General features: G+C 48.1%; 1 protein-coding gene across 2 annotated transcripts in view; it reads left to right on the forward strand.

Moving 5' to 3' along the window:
- Positions 1 to 15,122, forward strand: part of LOC103654570 (DEAD/DEAH box RNA helicase family protein) — a 28,472-nt gene extending 13,350 nt beyond the window's left edge. The window contains exons 11-22 of one of the 2 annotated variants that reach the window (XM_008681414.2): positions 3,059 to 3,183; positions 9,649 to 9,712; positions 10,077 to 10,153; positions 10,872 to 10,921; positions 10,998 to 11,163; positions 11,265 to 11,386; positions 11,461 to 11,778; positions 11,884 to 11,947; positions 12,191 to 13,285; positions 13,412 to 13,466; positions 13,615 to 13,770; positions 14,084 to 15,122. In XM_008681414.2, coding sequence (XP_008679636.1) covers positions 3,059 to 3,183; positions 9,649 to 9,712; positions 10,077 to 10,153; positions 10,872 to 10,921; positions 10,998 to 11,163; positions 11,265 to 11,386; positions 11,461 to 11,778; positions 11,884 to 11,947; positions 12,191 to 13,285; positions 13,412 to 13,466; positions 13,615 to 13,770; positions 14,084 to 14,606 — 2,815 coding nt within the window. In that variant the 3' untranslated portion in view covers positions 14,607 to 15,122. The remainder of the gene's footprint in view (positions 1 to 3,058; positions 3,184 to 9,648; positions 9,713 to 10,076; positions 10,154 to 10,871; positions 10,922 to 10,997; positions 11,164 to 11,264; positions 11,387 to 11,460; positions 11,779 to 11,883; positions 11,948 to 12,190; positions 13,286 to 13,411; positions 13,467 to 13,614; positions 13,771 to 14,083) is intronic. The other variant, XM_008681415.3, reaches the window with a different exon arrangement.
- Positions 15,123 to 17,378: the final 2,256 nt, after the last annotated feature.

Consider the following 17,378-nt stretch of genomic DNA (forward strand, 5'->3'; position numbering starts at 1 on the left):
TTGGAATTAAGAAAGACCATTGTCCTAATCTCTCTCTCTCAACTAAGCCAACGGCAGAGGGGCATAACCTCGCCGGAGAAGACGATGGACCGCGGCTACGATCTCCGTAGCCGAGGGCCACCTACCCTAGACACTAAGGCCCTTGACAACCTGGTATCACAGTCACGCCGATCCTACTCACCCACCTCCGCCACCTACCCTACCGCGCCACCACAAAGCCCACCACCCTCCCCACCTTTAGCCGCATCCTCCAGTTCACCCATGGCCGAACCATCCAATGCCGACCTCGCTAAGATGATAGAGCAACTCACCGACTTTGTCGCCATGCTGCAGTCCGAAGTCATCGCGCTGAAACGCGACAAGGAGAAGTCATCGTCGGCGGGCGGGCGGGGGCGGCGTTCCTTACGGCCAGCACCACCACGACCGGCCACCCAAGTTCTAGAAGATCGACTTTCCTCGCTTCGACGACAAGACCGATCCCTTGCTCTTCATCAATCGCTGCGAATCCTACTTCCATCAGCAGCGCATCATGGAGAAGGTCTGGATGGCTTCATACCATCTTGAAGACGTGGCACAACTCTGGTATATCCAGCTGCAGGAGGACGAGGGCACTCCTCGATGGAGCCGATTCAAAGATATCCTCCACCTGCGTTTCGGGCCGCCTATCCGCTCCGCGCCACTCTTCGAGCTCGTCGAGTGCCGGCGCACGGGATCCGTTGAGGAGTACCAAAACTGCTTCCAAGCACTGCTGACCCGCGCCGGTCCATTGGAGGAGGTGCAACGTGTCCAGCTCTTCATGGGTGGCGTCCTACCGCCGCTCAGCCACGCGGTACACATCCACAATCCGCAGTCGCTTCCGGCGGCAATGAGTCTGGCGTGCCAAGTGGAGCTGATGGAGCTTGACAAGGGGGCCCTCGGTCCCTGCCAGGGCCGCACCGCGCGCTCTGCTGCCCGTTCCGGCGCCCCATCACCTACCTGCCAGCGGCCCCCCAGCCCGTGGCCCTTCCAGCGCCACCACCAGCAGGTGCTGCGGCGGGCGGAGCCCTAGCTTGGGGCGAGGGCAGGCGCCTGTCATCGGAAGAAATGGTGGAACAACGCCGTCAGGGGCTTTGCTTTAATTGCAACGAAAAGTACTCGCGTGGCCACAACTGATTTTGCAGGTGCATCTTCTTCATGAATGGCGTGGAGATCGAGGACACTGATGATGCGGCCCAAGGCGCGGACGGCGACGCTCCCTGCATGCCCTCGCCGGGGTGCCCGTGGCTGACACCATGTAGATCACAGTTGCGCTCGGTGCGGCTTCGCTGGTCGCCCTCCTCGACTCCGGCAGCACCCATAACTTCATCTCCGAAGCAGCGGCACGGCGCACGGGACTGCCACTTCACCAGTGGCCACACCTCACCGCCATGGTCGCCAACGGCGAGCGGGTCACCTGCGTCGGGGTCATTCGTGATGCCCCCCTCATCGTCGAGGGCGCCCCGTTCCCGGCTGATCTCTTCGTCTTGCCGCTGGCCGGGTACGACGTCGTCCTCGGCACGCGGTGGCTGGGCGCGCTCGGGCCTATTGTGTGGGACCAGGGCATCCGTCGCATGACATTCCACCTACACGGACGCCCAACCTGCTGGACAGGCGTCTCTGCATCAGGCCCGACCACCATCAGCGCCCCCATGGCGAGCGAGCCGCTCCTAGACGCGCTTCTGGACTCCTTCAGTACCATCTTCGTCGAGCCTATAGGTCTGCCACCGCAGCGCGCCCATGACCACCGCATCACCCTCAAGGCGGGTGCGCAACAAGTGGCAATCCGGCCATATCGGTATCCGGCGGCCCACAAAGACGAGATGGAACGCCAGTGCGCCGCCATGATCGAGCATGGGATCGTTCGCTGCAGCGACTCGCCATTCTCTTCGCCGGTCCTCCTCGTCAAGAAGGCCGACGGGTCCTGGCGTTTCTGTGTCTACTACCGCGCCCTCAACGCGCTCACGGTAAAGGATGCCTTCCCCATTCCTGTGGTTGATGAGTTGCTAGACGAGCTCCATGGTGCGCGGTACTTCTCTAAGCTAGATCTGCGCTCCGGGTACCACCAAGTACTCATGCGGCCGGAAGACGTCCACAAGACGGCATTCCGTACTCATGACGGGCTGTACGAGTTCCTGCAAGACATGGGCGGATCACCTTCATCACCTCCGCGCCGTGCTCGACGAGCTGCGTCGCCACCACCTCTTCGTCAAGCGCACAAAGTGTGCGTTCGCCGCCCCATCCGTCGCCTACCTTGGCCACGCGATCTCGGCGGCGGGCGTGGTCATGGACCCGGCCAAGGTACAGGCCATACCCTCGTTCGGTCCGGGTGGTGCGAGCTCGCCTGGCACGCGGGGTCCGCCAGGTGCTTGTCCAGTGGCGCGGGGAGCAGGCCGAGTCGGCAACCTGGGAGGACTTCGACGACTTTTGCGCCCGGCACCCGACGTTCCAGCTCAAGGACGAGCTGATCTTCGAGGAGGGGAGAGATGCCATGTACGGCCGACCCTACGTCAGACAACGACGCGCCAGGGATGTGCGGCGTGCACGTGAGCGCGCCTAGGAGGCAACAACCGTCGACTCTAGTGGATAGGATAGAAACTAGATAAGTTTGTTTGCATGCCTAGAATTAAGGATAGAAACTAGATAAGTTTGTTTGCATGCCTAGAATTAAGGGTTGTTCGCATGCCTAGAATTAAGGTTGTTCGCATGCCTAGAATTAAGGGTTGTTTGCATGCCCTAGAATTAGGGAGCAGTTAGCTACATGCTTTAGGCCTAGGGGCCTATATATTCCTGTAACCAGACCTGAGTTGGAATTAAGAAATATCATTATCCTAATCTCTCTCTCTCTCTCAACTAAGCCGACGACAGAGGGGCATAACCTCGCCGGAGAAGACGACGGACCGCGGCTACGATCTTCGTAGCATAGGGCCACCTACCCTAGACACTAAGGCCCTTGACAATACTTATATTTTGGTTTTGCGCGTTGGTTTGCAAGCAAGCTTTTATCTATGTTCATCTTTAACTCTATTCTCGTTTATTGAAGGTCATTGAATTTGATGCACAAGAACGAATTCTTTTGGCGATTAAAAGAAAAGATGAAGCTTTCCTCATCTCACAGTATTACTCCAAAAGTACAGGAATTGAAAAGGCTGATGGTTGAGCACTTTAGTAAGTAACCTTCTTTCTTAATGTTGAATTCCCTCCATTTCAAAATGTAAGTTGTTGCAACTTTGTCCTAAGTTAAACTTGTCTAACTCTTACCAAATTTATAGAAAAATGTATTAACTTCTACAATATCTAATACACATATGTTTTGTAGTGTATCTAATCTCATATGTTTCACAGTGTATCTAATGAAGTCAAACTTGTCTAACTCTAACTAAATTTATAGAAAAATGTATTAACATCTACATAATTGAATAAAACGACTTTCAATTTGGAACGAAGGGAGTGCATTTTTATCCTATGAACTCAATGGTGCATCATTAGATTTATAATCGATAGGAAACATATTTTTGAAGACATCTAATCATCACAAAATCTTTAACTTTGTGCTTAAAGCTTGTTTGTATTGAGTATTATGTGTGTGTGTGGCAATGGTGCTTCTATTTATTTTTATGTTGTAAGCAATGTTTCAAAAGGACTTAGACAGGCGGTCAGGCTTTCCCCCTCTCAGATGTAAGCAACGGGGCTCTTACTCTCATCGAGAGGATGACACTACGAGTTAGGACATTTTTTTTGTTTATTTCTCACATACTACACAATGCCATATCCATCTAAGGGTTCAGATATATATTTATAGCCCAATGGACTGAACTACAGAGGTGCTGTCTGTCAAAGATTGGACGGCACATATGCTAAAGGTGTTGTCCTAACTGCAGATGCTATCTTTAGATGCTAAAGGTGCTGTCTTAACTGCAGATGCTATCCTTAGATGCTAAAGGTGTTGTCCTTAGATGCTAAGGGTGCTGTCCTAACTGCAGATGCTGTTCTTAAATGCTAAAGGTGCAGTCAAACTGTTTTTATATGCTAAAGGTACAGTCAAAACCGTAGATGCTGTCCTTGTGCAATCAAAACTGCAGCAAGGTTGCTGTCCTTGGCTGCCAAAGGACTGTTGTCATCCACAAAGATGCTCAAAGACTTATTCCATCATTCTCCTCCTAAGTCTTGTGCGTTGTCTTGTGAGAAAGTTGGGTCATCCCGGACCTGGAGCAAAACTCTAGGAACTTGATCCTTCTAGGGGGCGTGATAAGCAGGTCCGCAAGCTGGTTCTTGGTGCTGATGTAGCGCGCCTTGATGCCCTCTTTTGCCAAACAGTCTCGGATTAAGTGCTATCTCACCCGAATGTGCTTGCTCCGTTTGCAGAACACATGGATCTTGGCCAAAGCCCAGAGCAGACTGGCTGTCCACCCTGAGTTCCACCGCTCCAGTGTCTCTCCTGAGGAGATAATCGAGCAAGCCAGAGCGCCTGAGTTGAAGCGGTGGAGGCCGCTATGTATAGACATAGCCACCACCTGCTGATTGACTGACTGCCAGCTGATAGGGCACTTGCCGAGGAAGAAGTGGATCATGCTCATGCGTTGGTGTCGCTGTACACGACATGGTGTGCCTCCCTAAGGCACCTCGGGTAGTAGAGACCTTGGTCGAGAGTCCTCGCAACATAGTGGATGATCCTCTTCACAACCTGCTTGTGCTCCGTCGTCGGTAACTGCAGAAACCGTCTGACGTAGCCGACAGAGTATGCCAATCCGGCCGCATGTGGACGAGGTAGCGAAGGCTCCCCACAAGATGCCGATACTGAGTAGCGTCCACCTCCTTCGTTGTGCTGCCACGACTCAGTTTTAGCCTCTCCTCCATTGGAGTGAGAGCTGGGTTGCAGTCGGTGAGCCCAGTAAGCTCAACAATACGCTTAGCGTAGGCAGTTTGGCAAAGTGTGACCCCGGAGTCGCCCTGGTGCACCTCAATCCCCAGGTAGGAGAGGTGCTCTAGGTCACTCATCTGGAAGGTGGTCTTTATCTCTTTCTTGAACGCTGCCACCTCTGCATCTTTGGCGCTGGTGATCACCAAGTCGTCGACGTAGACACTCACTAGCAGGGAATTTCCTCCATTGCCTCGCCGATATATGGCCGCCTCGTGTGGGCTTGGCATGAAGCCCATCCCCTTGAGCGTGAAATACAACATGGCATTCCACGCCCTCGGTGCCTGTCGCAAGCCATAGAGGGCCTTGCGTAGGCGCAACACTTTGCCCTCCTTGCCAGGTATCGCAAATCGTGGCGGCTGGTGTACGTCCTTGAAGTCGCCGTTAAGAAATGATGACTTGACATCCATGTGATGAACACGCCATCCCTCCTGGTCTGCCAGTGCGAGGAGTCGCACGGATTCCATCTGTGCCACGGGGCGAAGGCATCGTCGAAGTCGATTCCCTCCTGCTACAGGAAGCCGCTTGCCACCAAGCGAACCTTGTGCTTGACGATGGCGCCGACTTCATCCCTCTTTAGTTTGAACACGCACTTAAGGGTGATCGCGTGGACGAGGGAGGTCAGCGAGCTCCTAGGTGCGGTTTGTCTCAACCGCATCCATCTTCGACTTCATCGCGGCACGCCATGCCACATGTTTATCAGCCTCCGTGAAAGATCGAGGCTCGCCGTCGTCGCACGCAAGATGCAAATCTGTCACTAGATTGCGAGGCGCTAAGCCCGACGCTGACGGGTCAATGAGAAGGCCCTCCACTCTACGATACCGCAACAACTCGCTGTCATGTCATGGCACGTGTCGACGCTCCTCGTCGTGGGAGACTGGGGTAACGAGCTCCACCAGATCTTGCTCGACACGAGTTGGTGTCGGAGTGGACAAGCCCAGAGGTCTTATCATTGGTGCTGGAGTGCGTGGTGGCGAAGAGTTCGTCGTAGTCGGTGTCGTGGTTGGAGAGCATGTCACTTGAATTGGTGGAGACTTGGGGGCTGGGGTAGACCTGCTCGGTGAAGAAGAGTTGCCTACTCACTCAGCTCCCTCGAAGTGGACGTACTCGACGGTGAAGTTGTCATACGTCGGAGTCGAGTCGTCGTCCACCGCCTTGTCCCTTGCCCATCCTCGTCCTTTGTCGAACACTACGTCGCGCACCGTGCGCACACGCTATGTTCCTGGGTCAAGGATGCAATTGACCTTTGAGCCCTCCACGTGCCAATCAACACCCCCGGGGTGCTCCTGTCGTCGAGCTAGCCGATGTGGCCAAGCCTTTGGTGAACGCAGACAACCGAAGACCCGTAGGTGAGAGACCGTCGACTTGCGCCCATGGCAAACCTCGTACGTCGTCATTCCCTTGAGCACCTTGGTGGACGAGCGGTTGAGGATGTAGACCGCTGTCACAGAAGACAGCCGACATTCCCCTCTTCTCGAGGAGAGCCCGAGCCATCCCCACAACTCGCTGGTTGCGTCGCTCGACGGCGTCGTTCTGCTGCGGGTTAAACAGAGCGAGTAGTGGCGCAGAACACCCTCATCCGCGCAGTACGACGCGAACTCAACCACTGTGAACTCGCCGTCGTTGTTGTCGGTGCGCAACACGTGCAACTTGCGACTGTACTCTGTCTCCACAATGACTTGCACGCCTGATGGCGTTCACAGCCGGTGAGCAGCCTGTGCCGGCGCCCTTGATCTCTACGCCGGAGGCGTCCCCAAACTTGATGGAGCCTTAGACACTAGAATCAAGCTCGGTGAACTCCCGTCGACCGGTCATGTGATGAGTGGCGCCAGTGTCGAGGCACCATCCTTCGATCATGTCCTTGTTGGAGCCATTGCTGAGGAAAGCGTGTGCTTTTGACTCATCAAGTTGGAGGAGAGCCGTCCTGGCCGGTGCTGTTGGAGGTAGCTCGATGCTTGCGTGTGCTAGGAGTAGAGCCTCCTCCGCCTGTGCGATGTGGGCCTGGCCGCGTCGTGGCTATCGACAATTCCTAGCCCAATGGCCGAGCTTGCCACAATTGTGGCAGGTGTTGTCTCGTGGCGGTTTTTGGTTGCCGGCGGGCCGCCCTGTGCGCCTTCGTGGGCACCGCCATCAGCACGTCCTCGTGTCCCGCTCCGCGCGCCTCTGTGCGGCTTGCCACGTTTACGGCCACCTATCGAGGAAGAGGACATCCTTTTCTTCTTGTCACCCTGGCAGGCCTCCCAATGCTCCCGAGTGACATGTAGCTTCCTGCCGATGGTGATAGGCCCAGAGAGAGCCTGTGGTTCGTCGTCGTCGACGACCTTAAGATGACCCATCATCTCTTCGATCGTCATTGTGGAGAGGTCTAGCAGAGACTCGATCGAGCGAGCGATTTGCTTGTACTTATCAAGGATGCAACAGAAAAGCTTCTCGATGGCTCTCTCATCGTAGGTGTCGTCGCCAAATTGCACCATCTTCTGCAACATAGTGTGGAAGCGGAGAGCAAAGTCATCAACATCCTCACCTGGCTTGAAGGCCAGGTTCCCCCCTCCTTGCGAAGTGCATGCAGTGTGGTCTTGCGGGCACGGTCGCCGCTGATGCGGGTCACAGCGATGGTGTCCTAGGCCTCCTTAGCAGTCCGTTTCTGGGAAAGCGAAAACTGCATCTCGGGAGGGACTGCAGCAATGAGGGCATCCAACGCCCATCGATCCTCATAGTAATCGGCGTCGCCGTACTGAATTACTTCTCACATGTGGCGAACTTGGAACCGTACCTTCATCACCGCGGCCCACTCGACGTAGTTGGTCTTGGTGAGGGTAGGCCACCCACCACCGGGACTGATGTCCTTGACAATTGCATGGACCTTGCGGTGGCCATGGTATTGATCCGGGGAGGAAGAGCCGCACCGCCTGTAGAGGCCACGATATCCGTTGACCCGACCGCCGCCACCGAGAGCACTGCCGCGCGTTCACGTCCGTTTGGGTTGCCACCGCGTGCACTCTCGCCCGGTGCGCCGTCGGCGCGTCTGCGCCTATTTGGGCTACCGCCGCTCGTGCCCCCATGGGGATGCACGACTGCCCACTGTGCTGTCTGCTCTCGCGCTGCCTCTCTCGCCAGCCTTAGCTCGTCGTTGGTGTTGCTGTCGACAGAAGCAGAGCTACCAGTGCTACTGCCACACAGAGCCTCGAGCTCTGCTGCCGCCGCACGTGTAGCATCCGTCGCCTCCGCTGCTTCTACTTTCGCCCTCGCTGCTGCCAGTCCCGCTGCAACTATCCGTGATGCCCTCGCCGCTGTCGCTGCAGCTGCTCGCTCGCGTTCCTATGCCGCAGTGACCTCGGCCTCCTGCTGGCGCCGCACACTTGAAGTGACCGAGCTGGGGCTTTTCTTCGGTCATGGTGTGCTAGCGTGGGGTTGTTGTGTGGGGAAGAGGCTGTCTCGGACAAAGGCTGCTCGTCTGAGCACGAGAGGAGGGTTGAGTAGAAACAGTCGATGTTCTTGCTGCTGACTGAGTATGGGGAGATGCGCGGGAAGGAGATGCGCAAGAGATGTTTAGGCTGCATGATAGTTTGGCTTCGATATCAATTGTAAGCAACAGGACTCTTACTCTCATCCAGAGGATGACACTACGAGTTGGAGCAATTTATTTGTTTATTTCTAACACACTACACAATGCCATACCCATCTAAGGGTTGTGATATATATTTATAGCGCAAGGGGCTGAACTACAGAGGTGCTGTCCGTCAAAGATTGGACTGCAAAGATGTTAAAGGTGCTGTCCTAAGTAGGAATGCTGACCCTAGATGCTAAAGGATATGTCCTAACTGCAGATGCTGTCCTTAGATGCTAAAGGTGCAGTCAAGATAGCAGATGCTGTCCTTGTGCAGTCAAAACTGCAGCAAGGCTGCTGTCCTTGGCTGCCAAAGGACTGCTGTCATACACAAAGATGCTCAAGATTTATTTCATCATCAGATATGCAGACAGCAAGAGAGCTGCACATAATTGCAATAAAGATAAGAGTATAAGAACATAAGAACACTACTTGCACACGGACACTTAACTTATATTACATTAACACTTGGTGTGGACATTTCTACTTTTTTCCAGTCAGCTAATTGAACCCCTTTCTTACAGTACAACTGATCTTGCTCTGCCTAGGTTGACATCTGTACCTTTTTCCAGTCAGCTAGAATACTGTCATGCAAAAAAAAGGAAATTTGACATCATAATTCATCATGCACCCATATTTCATCTTCCCCATCTCCGATTTGTTCCGCTTCCATACAATGATCAATGCCCTAAACTAGTCTAGATGGGAAAGTGCCTAGACAAGGCACTTAGGTGCCAAGTGAGCTGGTGAGTAGGACCACCTTTCAAAATAGAGGCTGTAATGATGGTATACTGGTCTGTAGCAAAGTAGTATTATGTCTGTTGGGTTTGATTATTTACAGTTTGCAATTTATCAGCACACATGATGCTAGTAATAGTAGTATTCTGGTAATATGGAATTATTTCATCTGTTTCAGTGACCGCTGCACTGTACCCCATTAATTTATGCATGTTCCCTTATGAAGGACTTATGTTTTAATTCATGCCGTCATGGAGTTCCAAGTGCTGCTTAACATCAACTAGAATTATCCACATATGATAGCTTGTTATGTTTACATGTTCTTTGTCGTTGAACGCATTATGTTTACACGTTATGTTTAATGGCATAGATACTGATTCCAATTTGAAGGACTCAAGGATTATTATATTTTCCCATTACCGAGAAAGTGTCAAGTAAGAATCAAACCTGGCAACTTGGTCTTTATTTCTACTAAGTATATTTTTCATACATTTCTGTTCCTGTTCTGGCACTTATCTGCTGAACTCTGAACTATTTGATGATTGGAAAAAAATGTTTTGTATTTTTGTTTCATTTGTCAAGTTTGGCCATAGCTGTCCTTAAATCACTTTTGTCTTGACAAATTCTTGTAATCTACAGATTAAGTATCCACATTTGTTTTGTTAAATTTTGTTCACGATCCTTTATATAACATATAAACTTATTGTTGACATGCTTGCTTTGAAAACACTTTAATTGTCCTCTGTTTGTCAGTTCATCATAAATGTTGAATGTTTTGCTGAATGCTTTGCAATGCAGTGAAATATATTGCTCACTACAGGATATTGATGATAAACTTGTCAGACCTGTTGAATTCATTGGTCAAAGCTCAGCAGGTATGGAGGATCTTGTTGGAGTATTAAATATTTGCAGAAGTAGGTCATGCAGATATATTTTTGTTAGTTCTGATTAGCTATTGTTTCAGTTACTCTCGTTATAAAACCATGTCGTTCTGACGTTCTGTCGACAGTCTCCAAAATGTAACTTTGACAATGGCCTTTCTATACATACATATGTAAAAGCCATAGAACCATAATATCATGGAATTACCTTTCAGAACAAATCTATACATGGAATTATAATGTTCCGAATAAAATACTTTAAAAGCTATCAATAGTTAAAAATTGAAGATATTGATTCCATGTATGTCCAAAATGACATGTATTTGTGATCGATCATTGAAATTAGTACTACATTATACTGATTATTTAGGATATACTAGGGAAAAGAACATGTGGCATGAGTGAGGGATTGTGTTCAGTTGATCCCATGGTTTTTGAGGTGATGTGCTGTCCTGTGGTGCTGGGGGTACACCTAGGTGATATGGTGTAACTAACACTTGTGGCATCCTGTGGCATCTGGGGTACGCCTGGCCACCTAGATGACGATCAAAACACAATGGTTGAACCTAGTGAATAGCCCCTTACCTCTTTTGTCTAGGTACATCTACAGAAGAAGTTTTTACAAGATGTGGGGCATATAAAAATGCAGTAGATGAATCATGAATCCAGATAATTGTTTCACATTACTAGTTCAAGCTTCGGTCTTTGACAGGTAACCAACTGAAGGGGCAAAGCCAAAAAACTCAACAAGCTATTTTGAAGGTATCAGATAATAACTCCTATCAGTTCTTGATTTGGCACTACTTATGGCATTTCTAATCATCTAGTTCATTTACAGAAATTCCGATCTGGGGTATATAATGTTTTGGTGGCAACATCAATTGGCGAGGAAGGACTTGATATTATTGAGGTTGATCTCGTGATCTGTTTCGATGCCAATGTCTCACCATTAAGGATGATTCAACGGATGGGAAGAACCGGGAGAAAGAATGAAGGTCGAGTTGATATCCTTTTGTGATGATGAGAATAGCACGTTCTCAAGTTCAAAAGTTACATTTCTATACAAGTTTTCTTCTTTGGCATTTGCTACCTTAACTGCTCATACTGGTTTTGGCTTATGAAGGTCAGGAATTGCAGGGGTACAGAAAGAAACAAGGAGATTGTCGAACCATGAGGAAGCTATTGCATAACAGTGAGAGATTTGAATACCATGCTAGTCCTAGGATGGTAATTTTGTATAATGTATTTTTTCCGTAAAATTGTTTATTCTGAAATACTAATTTAACTATCCACATCAACAGGTTCCACATGTCTATAAACCAGAAGTTAAGTATGTTAAGTTGACAATAGACAAGTATATTCCTCACGCAAAGAAAATGAGGGTTGCCGCAAAAGAAGCCTCGCCAATTCCATGGAAGATGTCGGAGGCAGACGGTCAAATGATTACTAGGTACTTTAGTGTGTGCAAAGAAGAAGTTTGGAGGCCGTCCCTTGTGGCATTTCCTAGATTTCAGCTTTATCCAAGTGTCGTTCACAAAGTTCCACATTCATTTCGGACAACAGATATGCTAACTGATGCTATGAAGCAACTTCAAGACCCATCTCTTTTCAGGACAAAGGTAGATTCATTGAAAATCTGTGTGAATTTTTTGTTGTTTATTCTGTATAATTTAAAAATGAAAACAAATCATGCTTGGTACCATTGTTTCTGAACTCTTATTCAGTGTGAAATCCCTTTGCAAGAACCTGCTAATGTTTCTGCTGTGGAGGAGGGTCTGGAACATGAAGGTACCAATACTCGTCATATTCTTCCTTTGTAAATTTGTTTAGTTTATGATGCTGACATTTTAGCACTATAAGCTTCTAACAGTAATATTATTTTCCCTTAATTTATGTAAAACCATCTCCCTTCTTATGGCAACTCATTTGTTCAATGTATATCATTTCTATTCGGTAATTTCACAACTACAAGCCTGGAGTTTCAAATCTACTTCTGTTTAATTGGTGAATGGCATTCTTAACCATGTTTAGGTCTCTATGCTGCTAATGGAAATGAGGAAATGCCTCAGGAATGTGACGGTTTAGAAGCTTCATCGAGTGTAGTGTGGAATGAAAATGTTTCTGTGCCAGGTTCTCCAGTTAAGAAGTATCCGGTTCACACTTTCTTCAGTGGTGATTATGTAACTGTGGATAGAAGAGGCAGCGTTTTGATTACTTATGTACCTGTCCTGCCTCAAAAAATTGCATTCAGTAAGGACATAAAAAGTGCAGTTTGGAATAACAAAGATCAGAACAAAGCCAAACCTTACAGATCAGCAGCAGGCGTCTGTAGGACAACAGTTGAATTTGTCCTTGGTACCAATACAGACAAACATTTGTTTGTGGATAATTTATCAACTGTAGCCATGCATTCCCCTGAGTGCTCTTGGCATGGTGACAATGTTGATGACAATCATGTGCTTACTACTGTACCATCCAAAACACTGACAAGCCCAAGGGAGAAAATGGACACACCCTGCAATGTTAAACTGCCAGAGTCCACCTATTCATATCAGGAAGACATGGAGCTTAATTCAAGGCTAACAGTATATATGGAAGAAGGAATTGTTCCTGAGTCTCCAGTGGTTGAAGTTAGCCACCTACGTCTAGAGATGGATGAAGCTGCAGACTTTGGAGCTGTGCCAAAGCGTGGTTCTCCAAAGTCACGTGATGAGAGGGCTCATGCCAATGTAGCTGGAAGTCACAAAGGACCTTTGAACTTTGAGAAAAACGATCAATTGCTTTGTGGGGAAAACGAGTTTGATGGATCATCAAGGTTGTATATGCTAGATCAGACTCGAGCCAAAACAGAAGAGCCAATGCATCCTTCAAATGTGAAGATGGCTACTACTACAAGACATACTCCTGGGAATATGCTGTGTGATAGTTTCTCAGGTGATTATCAGCTTAGGTCAGGGGGGGATGCATCGGGATCAGTCCAGCAAGCACCTAAGTACAGAAGACTATGCAAATATGGTGACAAGATCAAAAGAGTCTCTTCCATATCTTTGGATGGCTGTGATGATAGGTTTGAAGAATGCAATATTGCTAATAAAGATAGGCCAAACCAAATAAAACATGCTATGGGTGAGCTGGTTCTTGCAACCCTTATAGTCAATGTTCAATATTGTTATTTTTTTTTTCATTTTCTTTTTTGTGTTTGTTGGAACATATCTTTACATCTTGTTGGATGTTTTGAACCTCGTATTCTAGGGACAAAAAGGAAGACCAAGAGGCGTCTAGATGCCTATATTGACGAGGAAGTCGGGTAAGATTCCTGTCACCTTTCGAATGGAAACTACATACCAGCAGACGAACTCTTGCTGGTTGTTTTTTGCTATTTTTATGGCTTACCTATACCTATGCGTCATGTTATCTTACCAACTTCCAACTTTACTCTTGCATTATTGCATTAGGGTGTCTGAAGATGCATATGTTTCAGAGGATGAGGATGATAATCAGAGTGAAGATAAATACGAAGATAGCTTCATTGATGATCAGGCAACTCCAACTGAATTTACACAAACTGAACAAGGTGATCGACACAATGGTGACATGATGGGTTTCTACAGGTATTATCAGATCATTAGCCAACTCATTTCCGGCACAGTTTTGGAATGATGTCCATCTAGATTGCATGTTTGTGGTTATTGTGTTCCTGGCATTCAATATGGCATCAACAAGCACAAGTGCTGAAGTTTTATAATCGATAGTTACAGTTCAAAATTACCGCGTTGTTTTACAACTGAAAACAAATGGATTTGCACGGTTTGATTATTATGATTAAGATATTCAGCCTGTAACATAGTTTGACATTATTTGCACGAGTTTAGTTCATATGTTTGCTATTTTTCCTGAAGCCAATTTCGTTTGATGTTTGTGCAGGCAATCGTTGTTTACTCAGTCCCCAGTAGTTCTACCCTCAAGGTACCTTGATGTTTCTTACAATTCTGCTTCTCGGACCGGAAATTCAAGCTATTCTTCAGAGGCTAGGCACAATTACACTGAGACTCCCAAAGAGATTCAAACACAACATCATACCATAAACCCAAGCCCATCGTACAGTTTTGTACAGGATCGATGTGAAAGAGGGATCGCCAATTGTGAATCATCGACTAAGCTGGATTGCAGAAAGAGAAGGCTAAGCTTCCAGCAACCTCTGGCGATCCCTGTTATAAACCTTGAACCAGAACCAGCACCAGAACCATCTCCACACGTCGCCAGCAGAGTCGCTGATCACCTATATTTTGATGATGGTTTCTTTGAGAACCTTGATCTTGATGCAATTGAAGCTCAAGCAACCGAACAGTGGAGACAGAAGACCACACAATCGACGCAGAAACCAGTGGAAATTAAGAATGCATCAGACATGAGTTTTGCACCTCCGTCATTCGATTTAGGTCTCTGATAGTGGTGGTAAAGTTAGCATCCATTCATGATGTCATCTAGCTGCAGTACCTAGCCATCTCAGAGCATGCTGAGAACTGCACAAGCAATGAGGTTTTCTGCAGAAGGCCCGAACCTGCATCACATGACAATGCCGCAGGATCTGGCATGTCTGCCGCTGTGATATTTATCGGCGCCCTGGAGCTGGAAGATGCGCTGGCGGCAGATTTTGTAGAGTATTTATCTCAGTACAGGCTCAATACACCATGTATATTCTCCTGTAAATACTGTTCGATGTATAAGGGTCTTATTGTATGCAGACATTTCAGAGACTTGATGTGTTAAACCCAGTGGCAAAGGTGACGTCAGTGTCGGTTTTTGTTGCGCAGGATTATCCTCGCTCTCGATGCTGAACCGACTGGTTTTGCATAGACGAGGCATCCGTGCAGCATGATGGCAACGTGGAGTTTGGTCAATAGGACGAGTGGTTGGTACATGATGCCTGGTTGCTTTCCGAAAACAGGCAATGTTTTGTGCAGTCTTGTCGATTTCTGTACATCTCAATTAACGTACGCGTTTTCGTACATTGGCGCGACAATGTGAGCACAGAGATTCTGAGGACAGTGCATTAAATCTAAGCGCGTTTTTAGTGGCTATGACTATAGGTTCGGCGTGACATGCAAGTATGGCTGACTATAAGTTCGGCGTGATATGCAAGTATGGGTGACAATGGACTTTAAATTTTATAATATAGGATTTAAATCTATAGCAAGTCAAAATTCATCTCAATTCATTCCAATCTACTTCAATCTACATAGAATTGGAATAACCGAACAAGGCCATAAGATTTAAGGATTAGATCATATTTATATTTATTTTGAACTAAAATTTATTTAGTGTCCTATCATTTTACACTATAGAGTGGTTCGAGCCGTAAAGTACGCATCCTATATTCTCTTGATACTCATCGATTGACGAACATAAAGATGACGAAAATTATAAGCAATGAATCTAACTGAGCATCACAACCTCTTAGACCCTCTTTTTCACTTGGTTATGATAGTTCTAGCATGTTGGTACCTATCGGTGTTTATGTTCCGATTGCGCACTACAGGGTAACCCATGTAGTGCTTTTGGGAGGACGACGTCGTTGATCGTAACTCGATGGAAGAAGCACGTCGGAACACAAGGGGATTATACAGGTTTGGGCCACCTGAATGCTTAACACCCTACGTCATGTTTGGTGATGAGTATTGAGTTTGCTTGGGGTGCACAGATTACAGATGATTCATGGTTGGCGATGGATAAGATCTATCGGTCTAATGGTGGGCGTGATTCGAAAGAGAGGGATATCGAGAGAGTTTTGTAGGGGTACCTCCACAACCTTATATAGACGGATGGGAAGGTATCTCTTTACAGATCGTGAAAGCTTATCTAATCACATCTGAGTCTATCTTCTGTCGTTGCGAGCGCTCCTGATCTTCTGGAGTCCGATCGCTTCCTTCTGAGTATCTTGCCATTCGGTTGTGCGCAAAACATGCTTTCAGAACATCACCCATCCTTCTGCGACAGGTGCGTACAGATAGCAGCCTTGCGCCAATCCTTCAGGATTGCTTCCAACTCCGAGCGTCATTCTCTTTGATGAAACCTATTTTGCCTGGGTGCGGCCCAATAGTATGCTTGCTGGACAACTTATTGGGGGCCCACTAGACAGCCCATTGAACATATTCATGCTACGAGGACCCATGGGATATCTATCTCCCACAAGCCCATGAGGCTCAAGCCAATTTTTGAGAGTAATTGGCTTGAGACTCTAAGAATGAGTCATGCTATTTGATTACATTTCTTCGAGTGCGACTTTGCCATGTTCGGGTCCATTGGGTGCACCGCAGGGTGTAGCCCCCCCGAGCTTCGAGCTGATTTGAGTATCAATCAACTAGAAGGTCCTTAGGATCTTATCTTCGCAGGATTTGTTTGACTTCTCTGGATACAAGTAAATCATGCTTCTGATCTGATGGTACCTTTAGGGTGACTAGGCCGATGGAAGGTCAACTGACTAAAATCTGGTTGACTGAACTCTAGTCGGGACGTGTTTGGTTAAAGCCGCCGACTGAATTCAACCGATAGAGGTCCAGTTGACTCAGGCTTGACCAGGATACTTCTGCCGATCTTCAAGTTTGTCATTTTGCATGATTGCCGTTTGATATTTTAAAGATTGTGTTTTAGAAATCCAATCTGTGCACCCAATGGGTGTGCATACCGTCTTGTCCAAAGAATAGTTGCTTGAGTTGACGAGGCATAATAATGCGTCTGAGCGGTTAATTTACTGCTCGTTGGTGCCATGTTACGCCAAAGGGTGATAGAAGCATACAATCTCTTGGAAGCCCATGCAACATTTGAGGGATGGGTACTGTTCATTATACGTCCGAAAGACTAAGAGGCGCTCCTTTGCCTCTTTAAATAGGCCATCGTGCGCTGCCAACTCCTTTACTCGTCTTTGTTTCTCTTTTCTCACTTCTTCCTCCAAAGACCCCGATGGCGGGAAAGAAAGATGGTAAGGGCAGGAGGAAGGCCAAAGGTGGGAAAAGGAAGCATCCTCCGACTCCCCCACCGGAGGACTTCATTGATTCGGAGCTCTCCAAGGAGGGGACTCCTCCGCCATCCCCCGAACCCTCGTCGCCCGTTTGCGCGGACGACTCCATGGGTCTATCGACAGAGGAGAGATCCTATCTCTACGGTATCGAGCGTGTCGGCCTCGATGACTCGGAGGAACCCGAGGATTTCGCGGAGGACG

Source organism: Zea mays, chromosome 4, assembly GCF_902167145.1.
Source record: "Zea mays cultivar B73 chromosome 4, Zm-B73-REFERENCE-NAM-5.0, whole genome shotgun sequence".
In the NCBI taxonomy this organism is placed as follows: domain Eukaryota; kingdom Viridiplantae; phylum Streptophyta; class Magnoliopsida; order Poales; family Poaceae; genus Zea; species Zea mays.